Genomic DNA, 22,137 nt, shown 5'->3' on the forward strand with positions numbered 1-22,137 from the left:
CATGTTAAGCTTATATTAAAGTTTTTCTTCATTACCCATTTAAGCCGTCTCCAGCCATTATTAGTCTCAAAGTGGGTTCCTCGTCATCGAATATAGTTTGCTTTGTTGTTTGTTTCTTTTCAAAGATGTTTACAACCTGAACACTGAGTTGATTTAGGTAGAATAGGTTGCATTTGCAAATTATATTTTGAAGGTTTACTAATAAGCTAAACTGAGAACATGGATTTCAGGTCTCAGTTTATAAATCAACAGTCTCCTTGATACAGACTGTTCATTATTGGCCCTGGCTACATATTTGATGGAAATATCACATTCACTTTGGGTGTGGATAAATATATTAGACTTAACTAGAGGTCTAGCATTAACTATCTCTTTAATGTGAGGTATTAACTATCTCTTGGTGGAACTAATATAACCCTGCTGACAGCAAGGATAAGTAAATTTATACATTACAAAAGAAGATTGAAGAAATGGAATTTGGTCTTTAAATTTGAAAAAAAAAAATTGCTAAGGTGGCAATTAGGTTTAAAAATGTACCTCAACTGTATTTGCAGGTATACTCTGTGGATTACATTCTTTAGCTGACTTTTAATATGCAATGAATATTTGATAATATAAGGTAAACTAACGACCACAATAGTTTTAAATACATTTCATTTATTTAAGTAAAGTATTCTGTCAATAGAATGATTTGGAAAATCATTTTTTACATAAGAATTCTTTGATGTTTAAAAATTCTTTACGTAAACCATCACACAAACTAGATATAGGCACAATGAAAAAGTATTTTCACTAAATTCTCCTTAAAAACATTGGGAATGAAACTCTCAGAATAAAAATACAATCTAGGGAAAGTATTTTTATGAGAAACTTCACATTTGAATTATTTATTATTGTCATTTATAAGTGTCTCCAGAAATGGAAGTTTGTGATCCTCCTGATTTTCAACAGTAAACTTAATACTACCATGTTTACTGTTCACTTATTGTAAAACCTTAGGAACCTGATCAGAATTCTCAAAGATAGTAAAAGTGTTGGCAACATACCTGAGGTAGTAGAGAGGTTTGAATTCTAAGACATTACTTTTCATAAAAACACGTAAAACGGTTGGCAACAGATGGAGCTAATCTTGAACCCATAGAGACAACATCAATCTGGTCATATGACTTCATTCAGGATGAAGTGAGATTCCTTGACTGCAAAGTTGATTGACTTCAGACACACATTCTTTGGAAAATTAACTTCATTGGAGTTAGTGATCAATACATAGCTGTATAATCTCTTCCATGATGTATTGGTATAGAAAGATTTGATGTCCAAACTAGCAAAGTGAACATTACTATCAAACTTCAGTTGTTGAATTTCTTAACAAAATTCAAAACTGTTTTTTATGGCACCTTTGCTTGTAGTAAATCCTTTTAGAATGTTCACTTAAAATCCAGGTGAAGCATGATTGTAATTCCAATGTTAGATACTATAAGTTGTAAAGAACATCCTTCTTTATGAATTTTTGATGACACATAAAAAATTCCTGAATAACTTTCTGATGGTCTAATATGGTCTTTTGTTGTGTATAGATTTATTTGTCCTTGCTGTCAGCAGGGTTATATTGGTTCCACCTAAAGAAAGTTAATAACTTGCATTAAAGAACATGTTAATGCTAGATCTATAGTTAAGTTTAATATACTTGTACATGCCCTAGGTGAATGCGACATTTCTCTCAAATTTAATTTAAAAACTTGCCTTGGGCCAATGATAGTCTCTGTATCAAGGAGGAAGTTGATTTAGAAACTGAGGCCAGGATACATGTAGTATTTTTGGGACAATGTACACTGTGTTCTGATTTTAAATGAATACTAGAAATGTTTAGAAGAGGTTTAGTTCATTGATATCTTTACACTAATTCAAGTTATTATGTTTATAATTATCTGTGATTTTGTTTATGAATATTGAGAATGTAAGAATGATGCAAGTTTCAAAGAAATCCTCAACTTTTACAATAACCAATTTGTAAAGTATCAGTTGTTTAAGTTTTTGCATTGCTAAGTTTTTCTGTAACTTTGTCATTTTGGAACTGATAATATTGTATTATAAAAGTAAGCTTACTGTATGTTTTAAAATTTACCTGTGTTAATTTACATCATATGAAAAGCAACTAACATTTTCATTCAAAGCAGTCTCTTAAAACAAATAGTTATCCCTTTAATGAATTTGTAACTTCTACAAATTACAAGTAACTTCATGTTATACAAATTGCATCCTAAATTCTTGTTACAGATATCACAACTCAGTACATGAAGACATCACAACTGACTTTGTTATAGGCATGACATCTTACTTTACTTATTCTGCTGAAGTATTTTCATGAGTCATAAACAATAATAAATTAATTATATCACCTTTTCAGAAGCAAGTTTGCCAAGAATTATATGCAACATTGAAAACATTACACCTTGCCTCTTTGCTGTTACATCAGAATAAATGATTAAGTACTAGTCATTATAACAATAAACAAATCGATAATAAATTGTTTGACTTGACACAAACTTTATCAGTTTGTCCAAATACAATAAAATATTCCATTTAATAACATAAATAGCAAATTCTTAGAATTTTTATATTGTCAGAAGTATATTTCACCTGTTTCATGGTAAGAAGGTTTGAATAAAAATCTTAAGTCTTGACAAATGTTGTCAAAGTTCAGTGAAATCATGCTTTTAGCACAGACAAAAAAAATCTTTAGTCTACTCTGAGTCTCAATCATAATTTTCTTTCTAAGATATAAACATGAAATACATAAGACTATAAAAAATACCATATTTTTGTCCTCCTCATCCAATGCAGACTGATTCATATAGAATATTTTTTTTATTATTATTTAAACAAAGTGAAGTGTCACAGAAAATCACAGCAAATAGTTCCATTACTTAATCCTTATACATGAAATCCATCACACAAGGTTGAATTTTTACATTTCTCAAATTATAAGTGAAGTACTTTTTGGCAACTTGAGTATACCCCCTTGAATTTTGGTTATAAAGATGAAAGTTCTAGTTGATTGAATCAGCATTTGTACCTCTTTATACTTCTCTGACACTTGTACAATAAAGACTTGTTATTGATCTTCCAGGACAGAACTACATTATAACAACTGGTACACTTAGCTGAAGCTTTTTCTCGTATATGTACCTTTTCACAGAATCCTTAAAAGGTGCACTTAGATGTTCATTGAAGAAAACTAGGTTGATCAATTCAGCATTGTGTATATCAGAGCCAAGAACTTGTTGTATCTGGGACACCTCAAACTATGCTATTATCCGATGTTCTAAAGTTGTATGCTCTCCATTGGTAGATATTGATTGGCAGTTTGACGGTTAATATGGTCCTTGTAGCCTGAAAGAAAGTCAACAAGTTACTTTACATTATCTTTAATTTCTTGCCAGGCTGAGCTGCTTTTAATAATGGGTTTCAGAAGTAAACTCCACAAAGCTTGACCATAGCACTAAATGTGCAGCAGAGAAAGGTTGACACTTCCTCTTTTCTTCTTCTTCTTTTTTTTTTTCTTCTTCTTTCTTGTACTTGTCAAATATGGGTGAAGTTTGCAGGATGTTGTCATCTTCCTAGTGATATACAATAGGACATTGGTAAGGACATTAGAATATTGTGAAAATGACCACTTTATAATTCAGTGTTGAATTTATATATTTCAGATATTTCTATCAGAAATTTGTCAAGTTTGTCTGATTTTGCCTTCAAAAAAAAAAGCTATCATCAAGATACACAAATAATTTTACTTGAGCTATCATCAGTAATCCAACTTATTTAAATGGATTCAGGCAATACTGACATATCTCTGTATGTGTATTATTAATTTTCTTTGCTTATGCTTCAAAACAGATTTAAGAAACTAAATATAAATATTCATATTTTTCCTATAGAATAAACTTAATTTGAGAGATGAATGAAACCAGCCCAAAGCAACAAAGATTACAGAAGAAATATCAGTTGGTATATCAAACACACTTTCAGGAAAACATCATGCTAAGAAGAGCTTCTAACACTTGGTGCACCTTTGACAATTACAGTATGCTACATTGTCCTTAGTTTACTTCAAGATAAATGAGGTCACACATACACTCACATCTTCAAAGGATGGCACTTTTATCTTGACATGTTTATGACTGACAATTAAACATTATACCTTACCAATAAAAAAAAAGTGCTAATGAAAAAAACGTTTCAGTATTTCAGGAATGTTTCTTGTCACTAGTGTGTTAAAGAATCAATATTACTCTGACTCTTTGAGCTACAAAAGTTTTATAGTCTGTTTTTCACATCTTCACATTTAGCATCTAAGTGATGCTTAATATATAAATGGAAAGAAACTGATCGTGACATTCTGATTAATTGTAATATTAACATAGTTGTTCAGTGACATGTTGTTATTTTAGCAAGTTGAAAATTTCTATTTCTAAATAACTGTTGTAATATTTAAAAATAACATGACTACTAGCAGTATATTTGTGAAAACATTTTTCTTCACCAAAATGTGTAATTTCACTGAAAAGAATCTGTGAATGGCATAGAGACCTAATCTGTTCTTTGTTTTGCTACTTCTTCTGCAGTAACTATAATTTTGCTGAATCATAGCTCCTCATTACTGCTTGGAAGAGTAAACCAAAGAAATACTCTTATAGTGGTGGAATGAAAACAACTTGTAAGTTGTGATGTAAATTTTTTCTTAAGAGCAAAGGACTTTACATTAAGACCTACAAAATGATTATTTGCAGTTATCTAACATTAACTTTTTGTATTCTATGAAGTTTTTTTTAAATTAATGCTTTTGTTATAATCCAGTTAACTAGTCTTTCCCAAGCCCCTACTGATGTCATTTTTGAAGCTAATATTTTGTGTGGCACTTTATCACTAAGCATTTTGAAAATCTTAGTACTCCAAGTCCACACCCTTTCCTTCATCCACATAACAAGTAACCTTTAAAATATATATGTATATATTATTAAGGCAAGATGTCCCGTATTGGCTTTCATTTTTGAAACCATATTTCATTAATGATTTTATAAATCTTCTTTTATCAGCTAGAATTCTTCCCACTATAGAACTAACATTAACTAGATTATAATTTCCAGGGCAACTCTCATTCCCACTTTCAAAGATAGGACTGACATGAGCAATTTTCCAGTTGTCAAGTGCCTGTCTACTCTGTTTACCAACCAAAAACAGAGAGAAAGATTAATGTGTATTTTTTTTTTCCTGTATGAAAATTATTTTATTAATTCTTTTGTTGTATTGGATAAATCATCATACACTATAGTGCTGTTATCATTACTGTTTATAATTGTTGACTGAACATTCGGTCTTGCAATTAACTCTGATAACCCACATTACTGTTTATCCTATTGCTCACTGACTGGCTAAGTTTTGAGATACTTTTACTGTAATGCATATATATTTGGCTGAGAAAAGTTTCCAAACACAGATTTTCTTCTTTTGAACCATTAAAGTTGATTATTGTAACATTCTTAGTAAATTAAAAAGGTGTTTATTCTTCATTTATTGTCAGTTAAAGAATGGCACCAATTGTACTTTAAAGCATACTAGTAGAGACCAACAAAACATTTGTGGCCAAATTAGCATATCTGTTGTAACAGTAATTGATTAATTGCAGGATTCTGAAATAATATAAAAGGATTCTAATTGCAGACATCGAAATCTGTTAAGTTCACTTATCTTAGGCCTAACATTGTTAAGTCTTTATTAAGTACATCCTACTCTCAGTAAAGAGATAAATTAACATTGTAACTTGTATGAATTTTTTCTGCTTTAGTTTAGTTAGGGCTAAACTTTATTGTACTTAATACTGTCAGTAAATAAACGTATAACATTTTTCTTTGACCTAACATTAGACCCTTTTAAAAACTTTGGTAAGCCTTAAGTATGTTGTTGTACAAAATGTCTACTAAAGATACTTACATTCACCTTTTGTTTACATCTGTTGAAATGAAGTGTGTATGCATGCACATTTAGATAGTAATGTACACCCACATTTTCAGAACAGACAAAAACTGTCTAGTGTTATAATAGATCTGATTTCAATGGATGCTCTGCTATCAGCTCATTGAAATAGCTTGGCAAAGCTTAACCTGTAAACCTGGAAAGGTATGCTGGATAAAAATTAGTGATATAATATAGGGACACATTTTATGTAATATAATCTATGTCATTAAAAAATAATTTTGGTTTAGTTTTCCAAGTAATACAGATTTCTTGTTGAGGAAAAATTTTGTAATGATAGTATTTTTGAAATGTTAACCTTGAGTTTAGTGATTTAGATCAGTTTTATGTTAGAGAAAGTACCTCTGGTATATATGTGTGTTTACAAGAATTAGAAGTCATAATATGTCACTATTTTTTTTATCAGACACATAGAAGGTTATGATTGTAACTTAGTTGTAACTTTGAGTTTTGTTAACCAAAAAAAACTTCATTTAGTACTTAAATGTTTGGATTATTTCCATGAAAGTGTATCTGAAGTGTTTTAGAAAGGGTAGTGTAAACGTTTTGGCTAGATTAAACATTCCATGGCAGCTAATATAATTCAGGTACTCAATCAAGCACTTGTATCTTAATTCATTTCAACATTCTGCCCTTTCAGAAAACAACAATTTACCAGATGTTTGAACACTTGTTATACACTACAAGTGAGAGCAGTAGGAACTGAATTACAAAGTACAGGGGTTTGTATCTGATTAAGTCTCAACTGTTGTCAAGAAATGGAAAGAGCAAGCAAAGCCATTCGCAGGTAAAACAGAACATTTTACTCATTTTTCTATTTTAAGTTAACTGTGCTCAAATAATTTCAAAAATAAAACAACTATTAAAATACTGTATTGTAATAGTTTAGTGGATGGTAGCAGTTACCATGCATATGTTCCATGTTGATGGAAAAAATATCTACATTTTGTTTTCTTACATTCACTTATTACAGATGTTTAAAGCAATCCCTTCATTTTAAACTGTAAATGTACAGTACATTTTCTTCATATACAATTATTCAGTATTTTTAACACAGTATTATCCTTATAGTAATTTTAGAAGAGACAGAAACAAATATAGCTCCTAAATAGAAATTGTATACTTAATGCTTTTTTATAAAATTTGTGATTTTTAAAAGTGTAACATTACGTCACTTCAAATAAAAATCACTAATTACACCTCAATTTATATAGGTCACACCATAGCAATTTTTGTTCTGAATTGTAAATGACTTAAAGAAAAATTGATAATAGTTACACTTAATATAGTGCATACAATTGATGATATAAATAGTGACTCGGCCACCACTATATATTTTGTATTGCAGCCAGCCTTGTCAGCACTGGATGTGGTAGATATAGTGTGGTTGACATAGTAGTAAATATTCTTATTTGTCTTCTCTCATAAGTTTACAGAATTACCAAATGTATCAAAAATAAATGCTTTTTCACAAATGAATATTGGATTTTTGTGTAATAATAAAGAAAATAGGGCTTAGAAATATACATTTAGATTGTATTCACGTAATAACATTGCGTGGTGAAGGTTTGACCTATTATCATTCAGTTAAAAAAAAATGTTACTAAATTTAGGAACCCAACAAGGTTTCGTGATTGTTTCTGCTAAAGTCATCTTTTGTTATATTCATGTATATATAATGGTCATAAAACAATTTTTGAACATAATGTTGTAAGTCTTTATTAACTTTATCTTAGTTAAATGAAAAATGTATGTGTGAGTTTAAGTTTAAATGTATTTTACATGATTACAACACTTAGTGGGTCTGACATGACCCGATTGTTAGGGCACACGACTCACAATCTAAGGGTTGAGAGTTCAGATCCTTATCACTAAACATGCTCGTCCTATATTGTTACTGACTAGACACCCATGTTGGTGTAAAAATTATTGGCTTACAAAAATACTGGTTGACCCCAAACTAGATGGGGGGGGGGGGAAGAAAAACATCACCTAGTGAAACGTTATAGAATTGGAGTATTACTTAGTTCAGTTAGTCAGGTGACCAAACACAATAATCAAAACAAGTAATATGAACAAATTTAACTTGAATGAATACTGCATGTTTTTCAATAACCAAATGAGAGAATGTGGTAAGAATCTGTAAATTATTATAATTTCAAATAATAGAATGTTTTAAATTTTTACCTATAAATGATTCTAAAAATTTTTTCCTTCTTCAGGAGTGGTGTTCGGTTGAAGTCATTAGGTGGTGGGCATTCAGAACTTAATATGGTTATATCTGAAATGAAAGATGTACGACAAGCTGCCAAAGTCTTCATGACTGCTCAGAATTCAGGTTTGTAAAGTTTATGGAAGTGAGGTCTTGTAGAAATGCTTCCAACAATGTATTATTTTATATGACTTGTTATTAATTTGTTTGATACTAGTGTATTTGTTTATGCAAGAAAGCCTTCTGTGATTCTGCCAGTTATGGCACATATTAACCAAATGCTTTTGTTTATAGAGTATATAGTACTCTTTCTGGGGGCTTGGTTCACTTGGAGTAATAGTTATTTTGTACTTTATTTCATTAGCTGCTCAGGACTTGACATCATGGGCTGCTGGAAATGAAAACAGAGCTATTCAAGTAAGTTTAGTTAACTCTTTTGCTATGAGGTTGATCGAACTGATTAACCACGTAACCACTTTGTACTCATTATAGTTTCCATACTATAACTTTTAATATAGTGTGAGTATCTTCTTAAAATTTGATAGATGTTTAGTAAACATTACAAGTCTTTTGTAAACAATAAATTAGATTTATTGAAGTATTTGTCTAAAGATTTGTCTGGGAATATATATACTTTTTTTTTACTATTCCAAGTGCAAGATGATCTCCACTTTAAAATTTAAAATAATTTTCTTTGTCTCAAAAATCTCAGATTTCATTTGTGTAGTCTCCAGAACCTTTTAAATTAATTTCAAACATTTTTTCTACAGTAGAACCTGATATTTTATCTGTTATTTTCTCTACCATAAGTCTATACAAGGTTAGTCAATTTGACCAACCTCGTAACCACCAAAAAAAGAAATCTAAATTACCCTATTTTTCTTTCTAGAATAACTTCAAATTGTAACATGAAACTACATTTGTTTATCCTAAATAGCTTTAAACTCATAACAGTATAAATTTATTTATGCTTAAATTTTATTGTTTTATTGCTCTTTGAACCATCTAACTACTATTTGTGCCATTGTAAGTTATAAATCACTTGTCGAATGTACAAATCATGTTACACTGTTGAATTACATTATGCACAAGCTGTTCACAAGTGTATCTCATGAAATTTTTATTATATTATTATTATTTATTTTACCTAATCTAACCTTAACTAGCTTAAAAAGTTTCCTATTTTTGCATTTTAGTTACTTTTATAATAATAAATAAAGAATACAGATGAAAGTACTTATCTGGGCCTTCTCTTTTTTTTTTATGCTGTTGACAACACTTAATCCTACATTTTTATACTAATGGTAGTGCTGAACTAAATTTTTTATTTAATTAGATAATGCACCAAAGAACACAGAATAATAACATGTAAGAAGCAGACAATGCCTCATAACTATCACAATTTTTCTGCTTTCTAACTATGCAACCAGAGCTGTTATAAATTCATCTAAGCTAGTTGCTGTGTTTCCCATGGGAATAAAGTATGAACTGAAAGCAAAATTGATAATTTTGTGTACAGAAAACAATGTAATATAATACGTCATTTGATAGATGAAAACCTTGACATTTAATTGGTTATAAATTATATAGTATTGAACATCGGAGGAAACTATTGACAATTTCTGAAAGAGTGGATGTGACAGGTGGGTGTGGCAAGATGGGTCTGATTTTTATATTTGATGCTCTTTAACCATATAAGATTGAAAGCTATAGAAATGATGCTTTGCCTGAGCTATTACAACATTATAATGCGTAATTTACATTAAATTTCATATTCCTTGGAGGAGTGGTAAATAATTTAGATAAGAGGGGATGCCTAGAAACTTGTATACTATTAAAATATGGATTATTATCTATGCTATAGTTATTGATATACTATGAAAAGAAAGTAGTTTAATTAAATTTTAATGTAACTCACTAAAACCTCACATGTGCAGAAAAAAGATGCCCATAGAGGTTTAACAACCAATGAATTTACGGAGTTTTCAAATGGATCCACATTTTCTAATGTGAAATGGAACTATAAACAATTGTAAAGAAAGATAAATGCTATTAACCACACTAATAATGCATCATTTCTAGTTCTGAACTATTAATGTATTGTTAAATATTCTCCAGTTAAATCCATTAACTCATTCCATTGCATAGTTAGAAAGCCAAAAAAAATTGATAGTTATAGGATGTTGTCTGTTTTTTATGTTTTATTATTCTGTGTCCTTTGGTGCATTATTTAATTAAATAGAAAATTTATTGCTGTAATACCATTAGCATAAAAAAAATAGGGTTAATTTTCATCAACAGTCAACAGCAAAAAAAAAGGCCCAAGTAAGTACTGTATTTCTTGGTTTTCATGTGTATTCTTCATTTATTATTATAAAAGTAAATAAAATGTAAAAATTAGGAACATTTTAAGTTAGATTAGTTAAAATAAAGAAAATATAATAATAATCCAAAAATTTTAAGGGCTATGCTCACGAGCAACTTGCGAGTATCCCGTGCATTATGTAATTCGATGGGGTATTGTGAGCTACACATTTTCCAAGTGATTTACAACTTTTGTGGTAGGGTTATTAGTTCAAATGGCAATACAACAATAATATTTAAGTATAAATAGATATAAACTGTAATGAGTTTAAAGCTATTCAGGATAAACAAATGTAGTGTTGTGTTACAATTTGAAGTCATTCTAGAAAGAAAAAAATGGTAATTTATTTCATATTTTTTATGGTGGGTACGAGGTCAGTCAAATTGACCAACCTCAAAGAAGTTAGGGAAGAGAAAATAGCAGATAAAGTATAAAGTTTTACTGAAAAAGAATGTTTGAAATTTATTTAGGAAGTTTTAGTGATTACATAAATGAAATTTGACAATTTTCAGATAAAGAAAATCATTTTTAATCTCAATGTGAAAATCACTTTGCACCTGGAGCAGTCAACACTGACTCCATATATACACAGCGAAATTTTTAATGAAAATACTTCATTAAAAATGTAATTTTTTTTTTTTGTCTACAAAAGACTTAATGCTTACTGAAAGCTTGTACAATTTTGTGAAGATGTACTAAACATACTAGAAGTTGCAGTATGGAAACTATAAAGTTCAGTTTGGGGTCACAAACCTAGCTCGGTTTGAATGTTATTGATATCATTATCAATACCTATTAAGAGATTTTATTTCAGCCCTCAAATCCCATTAGATGAAAATGTAGGCCTACTGATTTCATTTTGCATGTAATGAATAAATACATTTTGTTTATTGTGTTAGAAGGCTATTTTTTTAAAATCCACCATTATAAATGTAAGATGAAGTCAAAAGGTAGTTTAATCTGTAGTATAACACTGATCTTTCAACTTTTAGGACATAATGAGCCAGCTGGCTGAGCTCAACACTCTGTGGACAGATGTTCAGAAAGAATTTGCAGGTTAGTTCAGCATTCTTGTAAATGCAGAGTAAAATATTATTTTATGCATTAATTTTATAATATCATTAGATAGTTATTATTGTATTTTAATTTTCTATAGCTTTTAATTTCTTTAATTTAACTCTGAGAAGGAAACATATCTTTTGTTTTCGATAGTGTAAAAAGTTTTGGTTTTTACTGTTAAAGTACTATCAGTTTTTATCCAATTATGCTTATATTTATGCATATATATATATTATATATCTTACCTGCCTCATTTGTATTGGAAATTTTAGAAGTGAAGGTTTTTCATTATATTGATTTAATATAATCCTGTTTAATAGAATTTAATAACATTTAATAAAGATGTTTACACTAATATCTTTTGACATATGTGTTAAAGCTAATATACATATAGCTCTCATTGTATTATCTTTTTTAGAGCATCTGAAAAACTTTAAGCACCAATTTGAAATGATATTAGAAGGAGAGAAACAAGTTGATCATGCACGCACCCACCTTGTAAGTTCAGTTTATTTTGATATTTGTTAATGTCTGTTAATCTTAACTCGTTTTATAAAACTATTAAAGTAAAAATGCAAATCTCCCAAATGCTAGTGAAATACTTAAAATGTTTTAGTGACTTGTATTACAGATTTAATTCAGAACTTTCTATGAACTACATTTTGAAATATAATAAAAAAATCATTAAACTTGATCAGAGTTTAAGCAAAGAAATTAACCCTACAACTCTAGATTGCAGACTAAAATTTTCAAAAGAAAAATTTATTTACAATAAAAGTTGTGTGGGAGAGACAAAATTTCAATATTGCTGGGCATTTCAGGTGATGAAGTGTACTTTTTATTTTAATAGTGGATTATGTAAAGCTAATAGCCTTGAATAAAACACAAAATAATGCAGTTGTAAAACCTAATCCAAATGGATATGTTGGAAAAGCATTAAATTCAGAAATAAGTCAGAAATATCTGTAGTTATAAGCTCTAAGAGAAATGTGTGTGTTTAGCTAAGACCATTAGTGAAGATCTTTTGAAAATGTAATTCTGAACTTTTAATTAGTTTTGTAAATAAATTATTTTTCTAAAACTTGAAATAGTTGATAATTTTGTTGTAAATCAGGTTTGAAGTGTTTGTAGTACATGGTATCAATTTTAGTTTATTAGTATACATGTTTATATTTGTAGCATTATATTTTATCATAGTGAAGATAGTTTGGGAGTAAATAATAGTAAATGAGTTACAATTAGAACAGTACTAATAACATTTATTTTTATAGGCTCAGTGTGAACAACGAGAATTAAAAATCAGAAAAGAATTGAAGAAAGCTGCAAAAGTTGGTTGTATTTTATTTTACATGATTTTTGAAAATTTTTATAGCTATTTTGTAACCAAGTTAAATTATTGTAATGGTGTTACACTTTAAATATGTATTTTCTAATTTAATTAAAATACATTTTAAGTTTTATCTTTCACATTTTAGCTTCTAATGTATGAATTTTGAGTCAGTATATTAGATGTAATGTGCAAGATCATTATTGCTTACTAGCATAAAATACCCATGCTCTGGTTTGGGGTTCAAAGACCCCTTCGTGATTCGTTATTAACTAAGCTCCTCCATTATTCCCAATTACTTCTATAACTATCCAAAAGGGGTTCTATGTGCACCCAAAAACAAACTCTGTTGGTACACCTGCCTATTGCATCTGAGTACATGTGCAATGTTTGGTCCTGGCAACCCATGAGTGTGGGGATAATAATACAATACCAGATTTGGGTTCAGCAACTGTGATAAACTACTCCTAGACCCCATCATGACCAATTCCACTTACCAAATTAATTCCTGCTTCCTCCAAAGCTGTGGAAGGAGTTCATGGATGAAAAGATTCACAAACACACAGCATGAATTCTTGACTACAATAATTTTAATCCAAGTGTCATAATATAATAAGAAACTACATTCAAAGGTTCTTTGAAATATAACCTATAATAATCAGTTAATATTATTAGTTACATAATTCAAAAGAATTGGATGATTTTCAAATGCCAACTTGTGACTCTTGATAAAATTCAAATTAAAGTTCAAACTGATTTCTTGTACTCTTCAGTGTTAAGCTGAACTAATATACAAGATGGTTAGTGAAGGAGTCTAAGCTTAATAGATCCAGAATCATAAGCATATAACATCAAGATAATCTGTCACTGAGTTAATTTATTCTAATCTCCACTTACCTCATTATGAAAAATGATGCACTAATTAAAAACATTATGATTGAAGAAGTTGAATAATTTCCTGATCCTTGAACACAGTTTCTCTCCCTTAACCAGAGGCAAAGTAGTGTTTTTGGGTGGTAGAGAAAGGAACAAAAAATTCTAGTAATTGTTTCTTGGAGGTGTTGCATACATTGTGAATCTGCTGTATCTAAATATGCAATCTATTTGTTAGTAACATATTTCAGTTGGAAGTTATAAACAGTAGAGAGGTTTTGGAGTAGCCACACCACCTTACCAACAATGGTCACACACATGAATTCATAATTTCCCTTTTTCTATTCTCAACTCAAAGTGTGCAACCTTTCTTCATTGTCTGTTTGGGTTGGAGATCTTTATCTTAATCTTCTGAACTGAAAGAAGGCTACTAGTGCTACTTTCTTTACTGCCCTGTTAGCATCAAACATATTTTTGAATGCTGTCACAGCATCTTTAGGCCTAATAGATGTACTTGCTTCAACAAGGGCTGTCAAAAAGTCCTTCATGATTGTATCAACTGCAGCTGCACAGGTTGCAAGTCAAACATCTCAAAACCTTGCACATGAAGGTAATTGAGGGAATAATGTGATTAATGATGACATGCCAAAGAGTAACAAAGAGTCGTAGACAGTGGGACTTGGAGCTATCTGTTGGGCCATAGTCTGAAAAACTGGATACAATAATGGTGAAGAAGAAGGCTCATGTAGTGGACCCATCAGTTACACAACAGAATGCAATGTCATTAAGTATGGGGGTTTCTGCTGATGATATGGCCAGTCATGACATTCATGATGTCAGAAAAATATGTAGGTTCAAGAAATCAATTTAACACAAAGAAATGATACCCGAGTAATTTCAAAGGTGGACCTTTCTTCGGAGGCAAACTGAAAAAGAAAGGTTCTTCTTTTGAAAGTGCTCCGATTCTGGGTATCGTATCTTTCAGTCAAATTTTGTCAGATTTGGATTCTGTAAATTATATTTCATAATTTGCTACATCCAAAATGAGTTTCACCAACAAGAAATAAATCTTATTCTTTTATCTGACCCCCTGCTACCAAGGTGCTTCTGGTTGGGGAAGAGATCCTGTGTTATGAATATTCTATAAAAAAAAACTACTCAGGATTATTATGCATAAAATTGGCATATAAGGAAATAACCTGCATTGTTATTTTTAAGTAGATACTTGTATTACCAGAACCTAAACTGTTAGCATACAAGAAAACTTGTTTGGAGTGTATATTTTAATTGAAATTTGCTGTATTTTGCTCTTTGTTTTTGTATAGTTGCTGAAGTATTTTTGTATTCAGAAACTCAATACTGTTTTTGTATTGTAGAAAGCCACAGTTGAAGAAATCAATAACCTGGAAATCAAGCTGTCTCAAGCTGAACGAGCAAAGGATTTGGCTCAGTTAGAAGGTAACAATTATTGCTTTAGTGCCTCTTGGTACTTTTACCAATTTCTTATATATATACATTCTTTTGTTACTTCTATTTTTGTATTTGTAATTTTTGAGTATAAAAACTTTGCTGATGTGGATCCATGGTTCAACCATGCTTCATTGCCACAAAATAGTACCCCACTCTTTGAGGCTGTGGGTGCATTATAAGAGTGATGGCCAAATCTTGCTGTTTTATTAGATTAGCTGAAGAATTGGTGGTGGGTGCTGTTGACTAGTTGCCTCTCTTTATAGTCCATTGATTGAAATTTAAGGATAACTGGTGACGACATTTGTGTTTAGCTTTGCAACAATATCTGAAGCATGCATTACTGAAGTGGATGTGTTATGATTATGGGAAATAATAAAACATTTTATAGTTCACCATGTATGATGCTTAATGAACCATTACTAGAGTTTAGTACCTATAATCCTGAGTTGCAATATATATATATATATGTATGATAGAGCATATATCTGACCTACTGTAGTGTTTCTTACTATTTTTTCACTGCTCTGTTGCAGTTATTTTCATTTTATATTTGTCTGAACCTGAATATTCTCAAGAGATGTAATAGATCTGTAGTTTAATACTGACAGTCACCAGGATGAAAGAAAGGTAGCACAAAACGAAGCAGATATAATTGAAAAACTAACATTTTTGTGATTTGAGTTAATCTTTTAAAAGTTATTCTTAATTAATGCTATCTGTGACTTGTATACTATAGGGAATAGATACTAAAATTTTCAGTTTGCTGGAATATATTTGTTTTTTACAGTAGTGGAACGAGTTCATGAAAATGAGGCTGTGAAATTGATAAGGTTGAAAGAAGGACTTATCAAAGTTTCTGATGCATATGTAGAGATGGCCAACAAGTGCGCCATCATATTTAGTGCACAGAAGGTGAGGGAGCTGTTCTACATCTCAAGAACTTTTTATCATAAAAAATGAATTTATTCTTAAGTAAATTAGACAGTGAACTACAATAATTAGTTGTGATATTATAATTTATCAAGTTAAACACATTTACGTACCAGAGTTTATGTTTATGCAAAGTTCTACATTATATATGCAGGAAATTTTAATACAACTAAAAATAATAGCATCACTACATTTTTAAAATGCAGAAATAACAAGAGCTACTAGTTCAAATTAACAAGTGTTTTTATTTGTAATAAATCATAAAATGTTCCACTGCTCCAAGCATCCTTGACAAGAAAAGAAAACCTGTATGCATATATCTGTAAGCCATACGTGTTTAGTAACAAGGAAAAAATAGAGATTATTCAATCTTTTGTTAGTTCATGTCTTCCAGTTGAGAATTTAACTAGTATTGTAACGACAGTAAAACTAATGTTATCTGATTAGACTCTGAGTTTTCTTATTACTTGAGCTTTTCTTTTGTGTAAAAAAAAATATACTGAATATTTGGTTAGTGTTACACAGCTAACTTTTAAAAAGTTAATGCTTATCATACCATCACTGTAAAACATTACAGCAGGTAGCAAAGAGATGTTAAACAGCATTGTTAATGCAATAACACTGTACAGGGTGGTCTAAGATTATCTTTCATATTTTAGATTGTAATAGTTAAATAACTAAAGAAATACAATCATGCTGTTTCAACATCTTGTAGCCCAACTCAAATAGTTTTTATTGTCATGTGGTTTTCACTCCAGTGAGTAGCGTTATCCCGTAAAATGGCAACTGTGCAAAAAAGGCTCAAATCAATGGATTTGTCAGGGTGAGCAAATTCTGTGTCCTTTGCATTCACCAGACATCACTCCACTAGACTTCCTTCTTTGTGGGTATGTTAAGGAGATTGTGTATCCCACAACTACAGCAAACATCATGGAGCTAAAGACCAGGATAACGTATGCCATTGCCACTGTAACTGTGGACATGTTGCAGCGAACATAAACTGAAATCAAATATCGGTGCTTAGAGCCACTAATGGTGGACACGTAAAAGTCTACCTACATATCAATAAAAATTGTTTGAGTTGAGCTACAAGATGTTTAAATATGCAAAGTTGTATTTTGTTAGCTATTTAACTATGAAATTTTAAAATAGAAGGGTTGACTCACAATCTGTATGTCATGGGAACAAAACCAGTCACAGAACATACTCACCCTTTCAGTCGTAAATACATTATAACATGACAGTCTTCCCACTAGTTGTTGGTAAATAGTAGCTCCAGAGTTGGTGGTGTGCACTTCTAGCCTGTTGTCTTCCCAGTTTAAAATTAGAGACAGTAGAAGATAGCCTTAGTAGCTTTGCCATGAACAAACTTTCTAGTTTTCTTTCATTCTTTGATATTATTTTAATTTTTATTGTTCATGATTTCATGTTTAAGCTACTTGAAGAATACCCAAATTACTAGGTTTTCAATTGGCTTAGTACAGGTTTGCATAATAAATAAAATGGCTTATGGTTATTTGTTTTTCTTGTTTGGTTACAAAGCATTTATGTAATCACATTTTTATAGATACAACACTTTAGGCTCCAACATTGTCATAAACACACTTATTAACGTGTAAAACAATACTAAATTGTCTGAAATAAAACAACTGTGAAAGTGTACGCAGTATTATTGCAACAGATGAGTGATAAGTGAATAAATTTTTCATTGTTTCTAAACATTCAACATTAAATGAACTTTAACATATAGCTTTAGAGAAATCTAGAATTACATGTGCCACTGTGTATGTATTTGAATTTTTCAGGTATTTGGCAGTGAGGCTGTATGTAATGCATTACTGTGTGTGTACTTTTGCACGTTAACTTAGTTATTTTGAAATAATGTTACATTAGAAACTATTTTTGTGCAACATGTAAAAAAAAAAATAGTAGATATTGCAGTTGAAAACTCCACTGTTAGAAGACACGTGTTGCTTGTGCTATTTCTCCATACATAATACTTGTTTATTCAAAAGGACAGAAATGTGAAATGTTGAGACTTTTTTATTGCTCTGAAAATGTTTTAGTTTTAATACCTGGAGAGAATTTATGGATAATTTACAATTTGTTTGCTCTTTATGTTAAACCATGAAATTTAGTTGTTTTTTAATAGTTTAATTAAAATCCTCAGTAATATTTACTATTCAAGAATGTAAATATAGTGGAGAGAAATAAGAATTTATCTAAACCAAACTAAATATTGCTTTAGGAGATATCCCATTATGTCCCAGACGTTCATGGTAGAGACTTGCATGAGGTCAAATATACTGGTAAGTCATTGCTGAAATAGAAGTCTAGTAATTGTTTTTGAGTGTATAACCTTTATTACATATTGTGTGTTCTATACAGATCGTCCACTCCTTTTGTGTTCCCTATATTAATTTATCTAAATTACATTTTTCTCTGGTACATATCGCATTATGTCCCAGGTGTTTATTAGAGATGTACATGAGGTTAAATATACTGTTGTTTTGAAGGATCTTTTCTAGTGTGACCAATATGAAGTTAAATCTCAAAACTAGGCTTGTTGAAATGAATTAAGAACTATCATTTGATTATGAAATTTGGCTATTTATAGAAAAATTTGTATATTTCTTATGCATTCTCATTTTTTATTCTGGTTGTCTCTGAAACCAAAAGAAACTTCCATTGAAAATCCTGTTCTTCAGCAGCTGCATTGTTTTCTCTCCTGAACTGATGTAATTGAGTTAATCACCCAGCTCTATAAATTTTTTTTTTTACAGTTTCCTTGAATTTCAATAACATTTTTGCAGTGATATATTTAACCAAAAACTTGTTTGTACTAAAATTTCTGTTTTTGCTTTGTTGTCACTTGTTCAGTTCTTATAGAAACTTTCATTCAACTGCACCCATAACCTCTCTCACTACTCTAGGATCAGGAGCAACTAAGTTGGCTGTAATTAAAGCCAGGGAAAAGGTTTTGCAGTACAGACAACAAAACTATCGTCTCCTCCCCTGTAATCCAGCTATAGGTATGTTTGGGTTTTAGTCTCAATAGGACACAAAGAAAACTAGGTCCGAGGTTATAGATTTAACACAAGTATTTTAAAGAAGAATTTCAAGATTAATATTAATTGGGAACTTTAAATGTAATGAAGAAAACAAGTAACTCATTCCTTTGTAAATAAACAAATATTTATACTGTATATGTATACTACAGTGGAATTATGTATCTTGTATTGTTAGATATTCTTTCATCTCTTAAATCCAAAAATTAACTTGTACCAATAGAGTGGAACATATCATTACCCAATGAATAGTTTTACTGGAGTTTACTTACTGATTCTAAGTTTTTTTTACAAGTTAAGCTTTTATAGTAAGGAAGAATATTTTTTAAAACAGGTACGACTTTTCGATCATTCTCAAGTACATGGGTTTTAGTAGTGAAGAAGGTTTTTGTATTTAAATCAACATTCAACAATATAACAATGTTTTTACATCAGAGAATTGAAAGTGGTAATTATGCATGTGCATATCAATATTCATGAATTGACAGATTAGTTATTTATAGCTGAACAGAGAAAAGCAAAGACATTAGATGAATTTGAGTCTGTGAAATATGTTGTATGAAAGACTAGGATAAGCTTAGGTATGTCTGGGGAAATAACGATCAAAACATAGAGTTTTGTTTGGGTATTTTTCAATTGTGCGATTGCTTGATTTTATTAACCCATTCACTGTGGCTGGGACGTATGATTCCCAGTGCACTGGGAAATTCAATTAAATTTTATTAAATTCATTAATAGTTTGTGTAACTACTGTAAAAGGGAATTGGTGTATGTTAGTAAAGCATACAGTTAAGTATGTAGCTTCTTCATCAATATTTTCTATGGTGCATATAGTTTATGTTAAGTTCAGGAGACTTTTAAGAATCCTTAATTTCTGGTGGATTACATGATTAAAAAACCAGTTTATGTAATTTCCACTATTTGTATTTTTTTATAGATTTTAGTGGCAAAGCTAAGGAGCATTTTTATGTGATATTAACATTTAAGAAATTCGTTTTGTAGTTATTTTCATTTGTAACTGTAAATTGTATGTCTTTATGTATGTTGTGAATAAAGGAATTTTGATAAGGAAAATTGCAAAAATGTCATCTACATATCTAAGTGCAAATGAAGGTTTATATAATGAAGTGACTTTGGCATTTTGTTTTAAGTGATGTAAGAAAAAGAGTGGTTAACTCTTTCAGCACAGGTTCGGTACCTGGGACCGACCTTGTAACCATTTTGTGCTTGTTATAGTTTTCATGCTATAACTTTTAAAATAGTAAGCATATGTTAGTGACATTTGGCAGATTATCAGTAAACATTACAATGCTTTCATACACAAAATATCAAAGTTTTTTATTAAGTCTTACGGCTTGTAAAGCAATGTTTTTCTCGTGCCTTTTTTTTTTTGCATGTTGCTTATCCAACATGAAAAGTAATTTTCATTTTAAGATTAAAAATACTTTTGTGAATCAGAAAATTTTCAAAATAAATTAAATGTTTATAATGTCCAGATATTTATCAAACGTTTCTTAAGACAAAATCATATTTTATGTGTTATTTTCATTAACGAATCTCTGTCCAGGTTTGGTCGATTTGACTAATCTCGTAACCATGTTAAAAAAATTAGGAATTAAATATAAATTATGCCTTTTCCATTCTAGAATGACTACAGATTATATCGCAAACATAAATGTTTTGACTAAATAGGTTAAATCTCATAACATTATACATTTATATATATATATTTATTTATTATACTGACCTTTCAGCCATGCCTGGCTAACAATAGAGAAGTTACAGTGATGTGGTGCACATACACACTAGTGTTACTGTATCTAATAATATAAAATTGACCATTAGTCTTTACAAAGTGACTGTCTTGGCTGTGCTTTAGTAGACTAGTATTTTGTAAAATAGTTATATTTTAATTATTATACATTATATATCCATATAGATTATTGCTATTTAGAAATAAGTTTTAACTTATTTTTATTAAAACTTAGAACAGTAAATAAAGAAGTAAAGTGAATAGTTATCTCTTCCAGTTACGACCTTTGTACTTGGTTGTTGCTTTACGTAGGTTGCCAAGCCTTTTCATTTTTTCTTTAGGTTTTATATATACAGTTGAATAACCAAAAAATCACCAATAATTATATCAATACCATAGAGTTCCACTATAATTTATCAAGCTTAGTAATTAAGCTGTATTTCAGTCTAAAAAATATGAAATTTTGAGCAGACTAAAGACACAACTTACTTCCTTGAAATCTTGGTTCGAAAGAAAGAAATGGCAACCAAACACGTTAAAATGGCTGAGAAAGCCACTAGGGGGACATTCTGAGCTTCTGATTGGTTATTTATGTTATATATAGAAATAAGTGTATACAAGAGAGCATTTCCAAAAATTGAAAGAGGTGGGCAGGGTGTCACTGTGTTTGATTTATTACATGAGCAATATCTTAGCAAATTAAAAAGATAAGAGGCTCTTATTTTACATTCTAGGTTGTCAATATTGGTAATTTGGGTTCCTAATTCATATGAAACTACAGACTTAGTATTTTGACATCACAAACATCTAATTTGAACTAGTGCTGCATTCAACACACCACGTGACACACAAAAATCAATGTTTAACTGTGTTTTTTTTAATATTTACTTTTAAATTAAGAAGTTGAGTAAGGTATAATACTAAAATTTAAATTAATCTACAGTTTGATACCAAACTTATTGACATAAATTCATGAAATAGATGTTCAATAAAATTTTGAATGCTAGTCAACAAATGCGATGACATGGCCTTTCATTCGTGACCCAT

General features: G+C 30.1%; 1 protein-coding gene across 2 annotated transcripts in view; it reads left to right on the top strand.

The window, feature by feature from the left end:
• Positions 1–22,137, top strand: part of LOC106474345 — a 36,027-nt gene that overhangs the window by 8,471 nt on the left and 5,419 nt on the right. For both annotated transcript variants that reach the window (XM_013935039.2, XM_022379622.1), the window contains exons 2-11: positions 6,674–6,820; positions 8,256–8,371; positions 8,610–8,662; positions 11,603–11,666; positions 12,088–12,167; positions 12,941–12,997; positions 15,246–15,327; positions 16,127–16,251; positions 18,518–18,578; positions 19,203–19,301. In XM_013935039.2, the coding sequence (XP_013790493.1) occupies positions 6,792–6,820; positions 8,256–8,371; positions 8,610–8,662; positions 11,603–11,666; positions 12,088–12,167; positions 12,941–12,997; positions 15,246–15,327; positions 16,127–16,251; positions 18,518–18,578; positions 19,203–19,301 (766 nt within the window). In that variant the 5' untranslated portion in view covers positions 6,674–6,791. The remainder of the gene's footprint in view (positions 1–6,673; positions 6,821–8,255; positions 8,372–8,609; positions 8,663–11,602; positions 11,667–12,087; positions 12,168–12,940; positions 12,998–15,245; positions 15,328–16,126; positions 16,252–18,517; positions 18,579–19,202; positions 19,302–22,137) is intronic.

The sequence above is a fragment of the Limulus polyphemus genome, unplaced genomic scaffold (genome assembly GCF_000517525.1).
Source record: "Limulus polyphemus unplaced genomic scaffold, Limulus_polyphemus-2.1.2 Scaffold138, whole genome shotgun sequence".
Taxonomy (NCBI): Eukaryota; Metazoa; Arthropoda; class Merostomata; order Xiphosura; family Limulidae; genus Limulus; species Limulus polyphemus.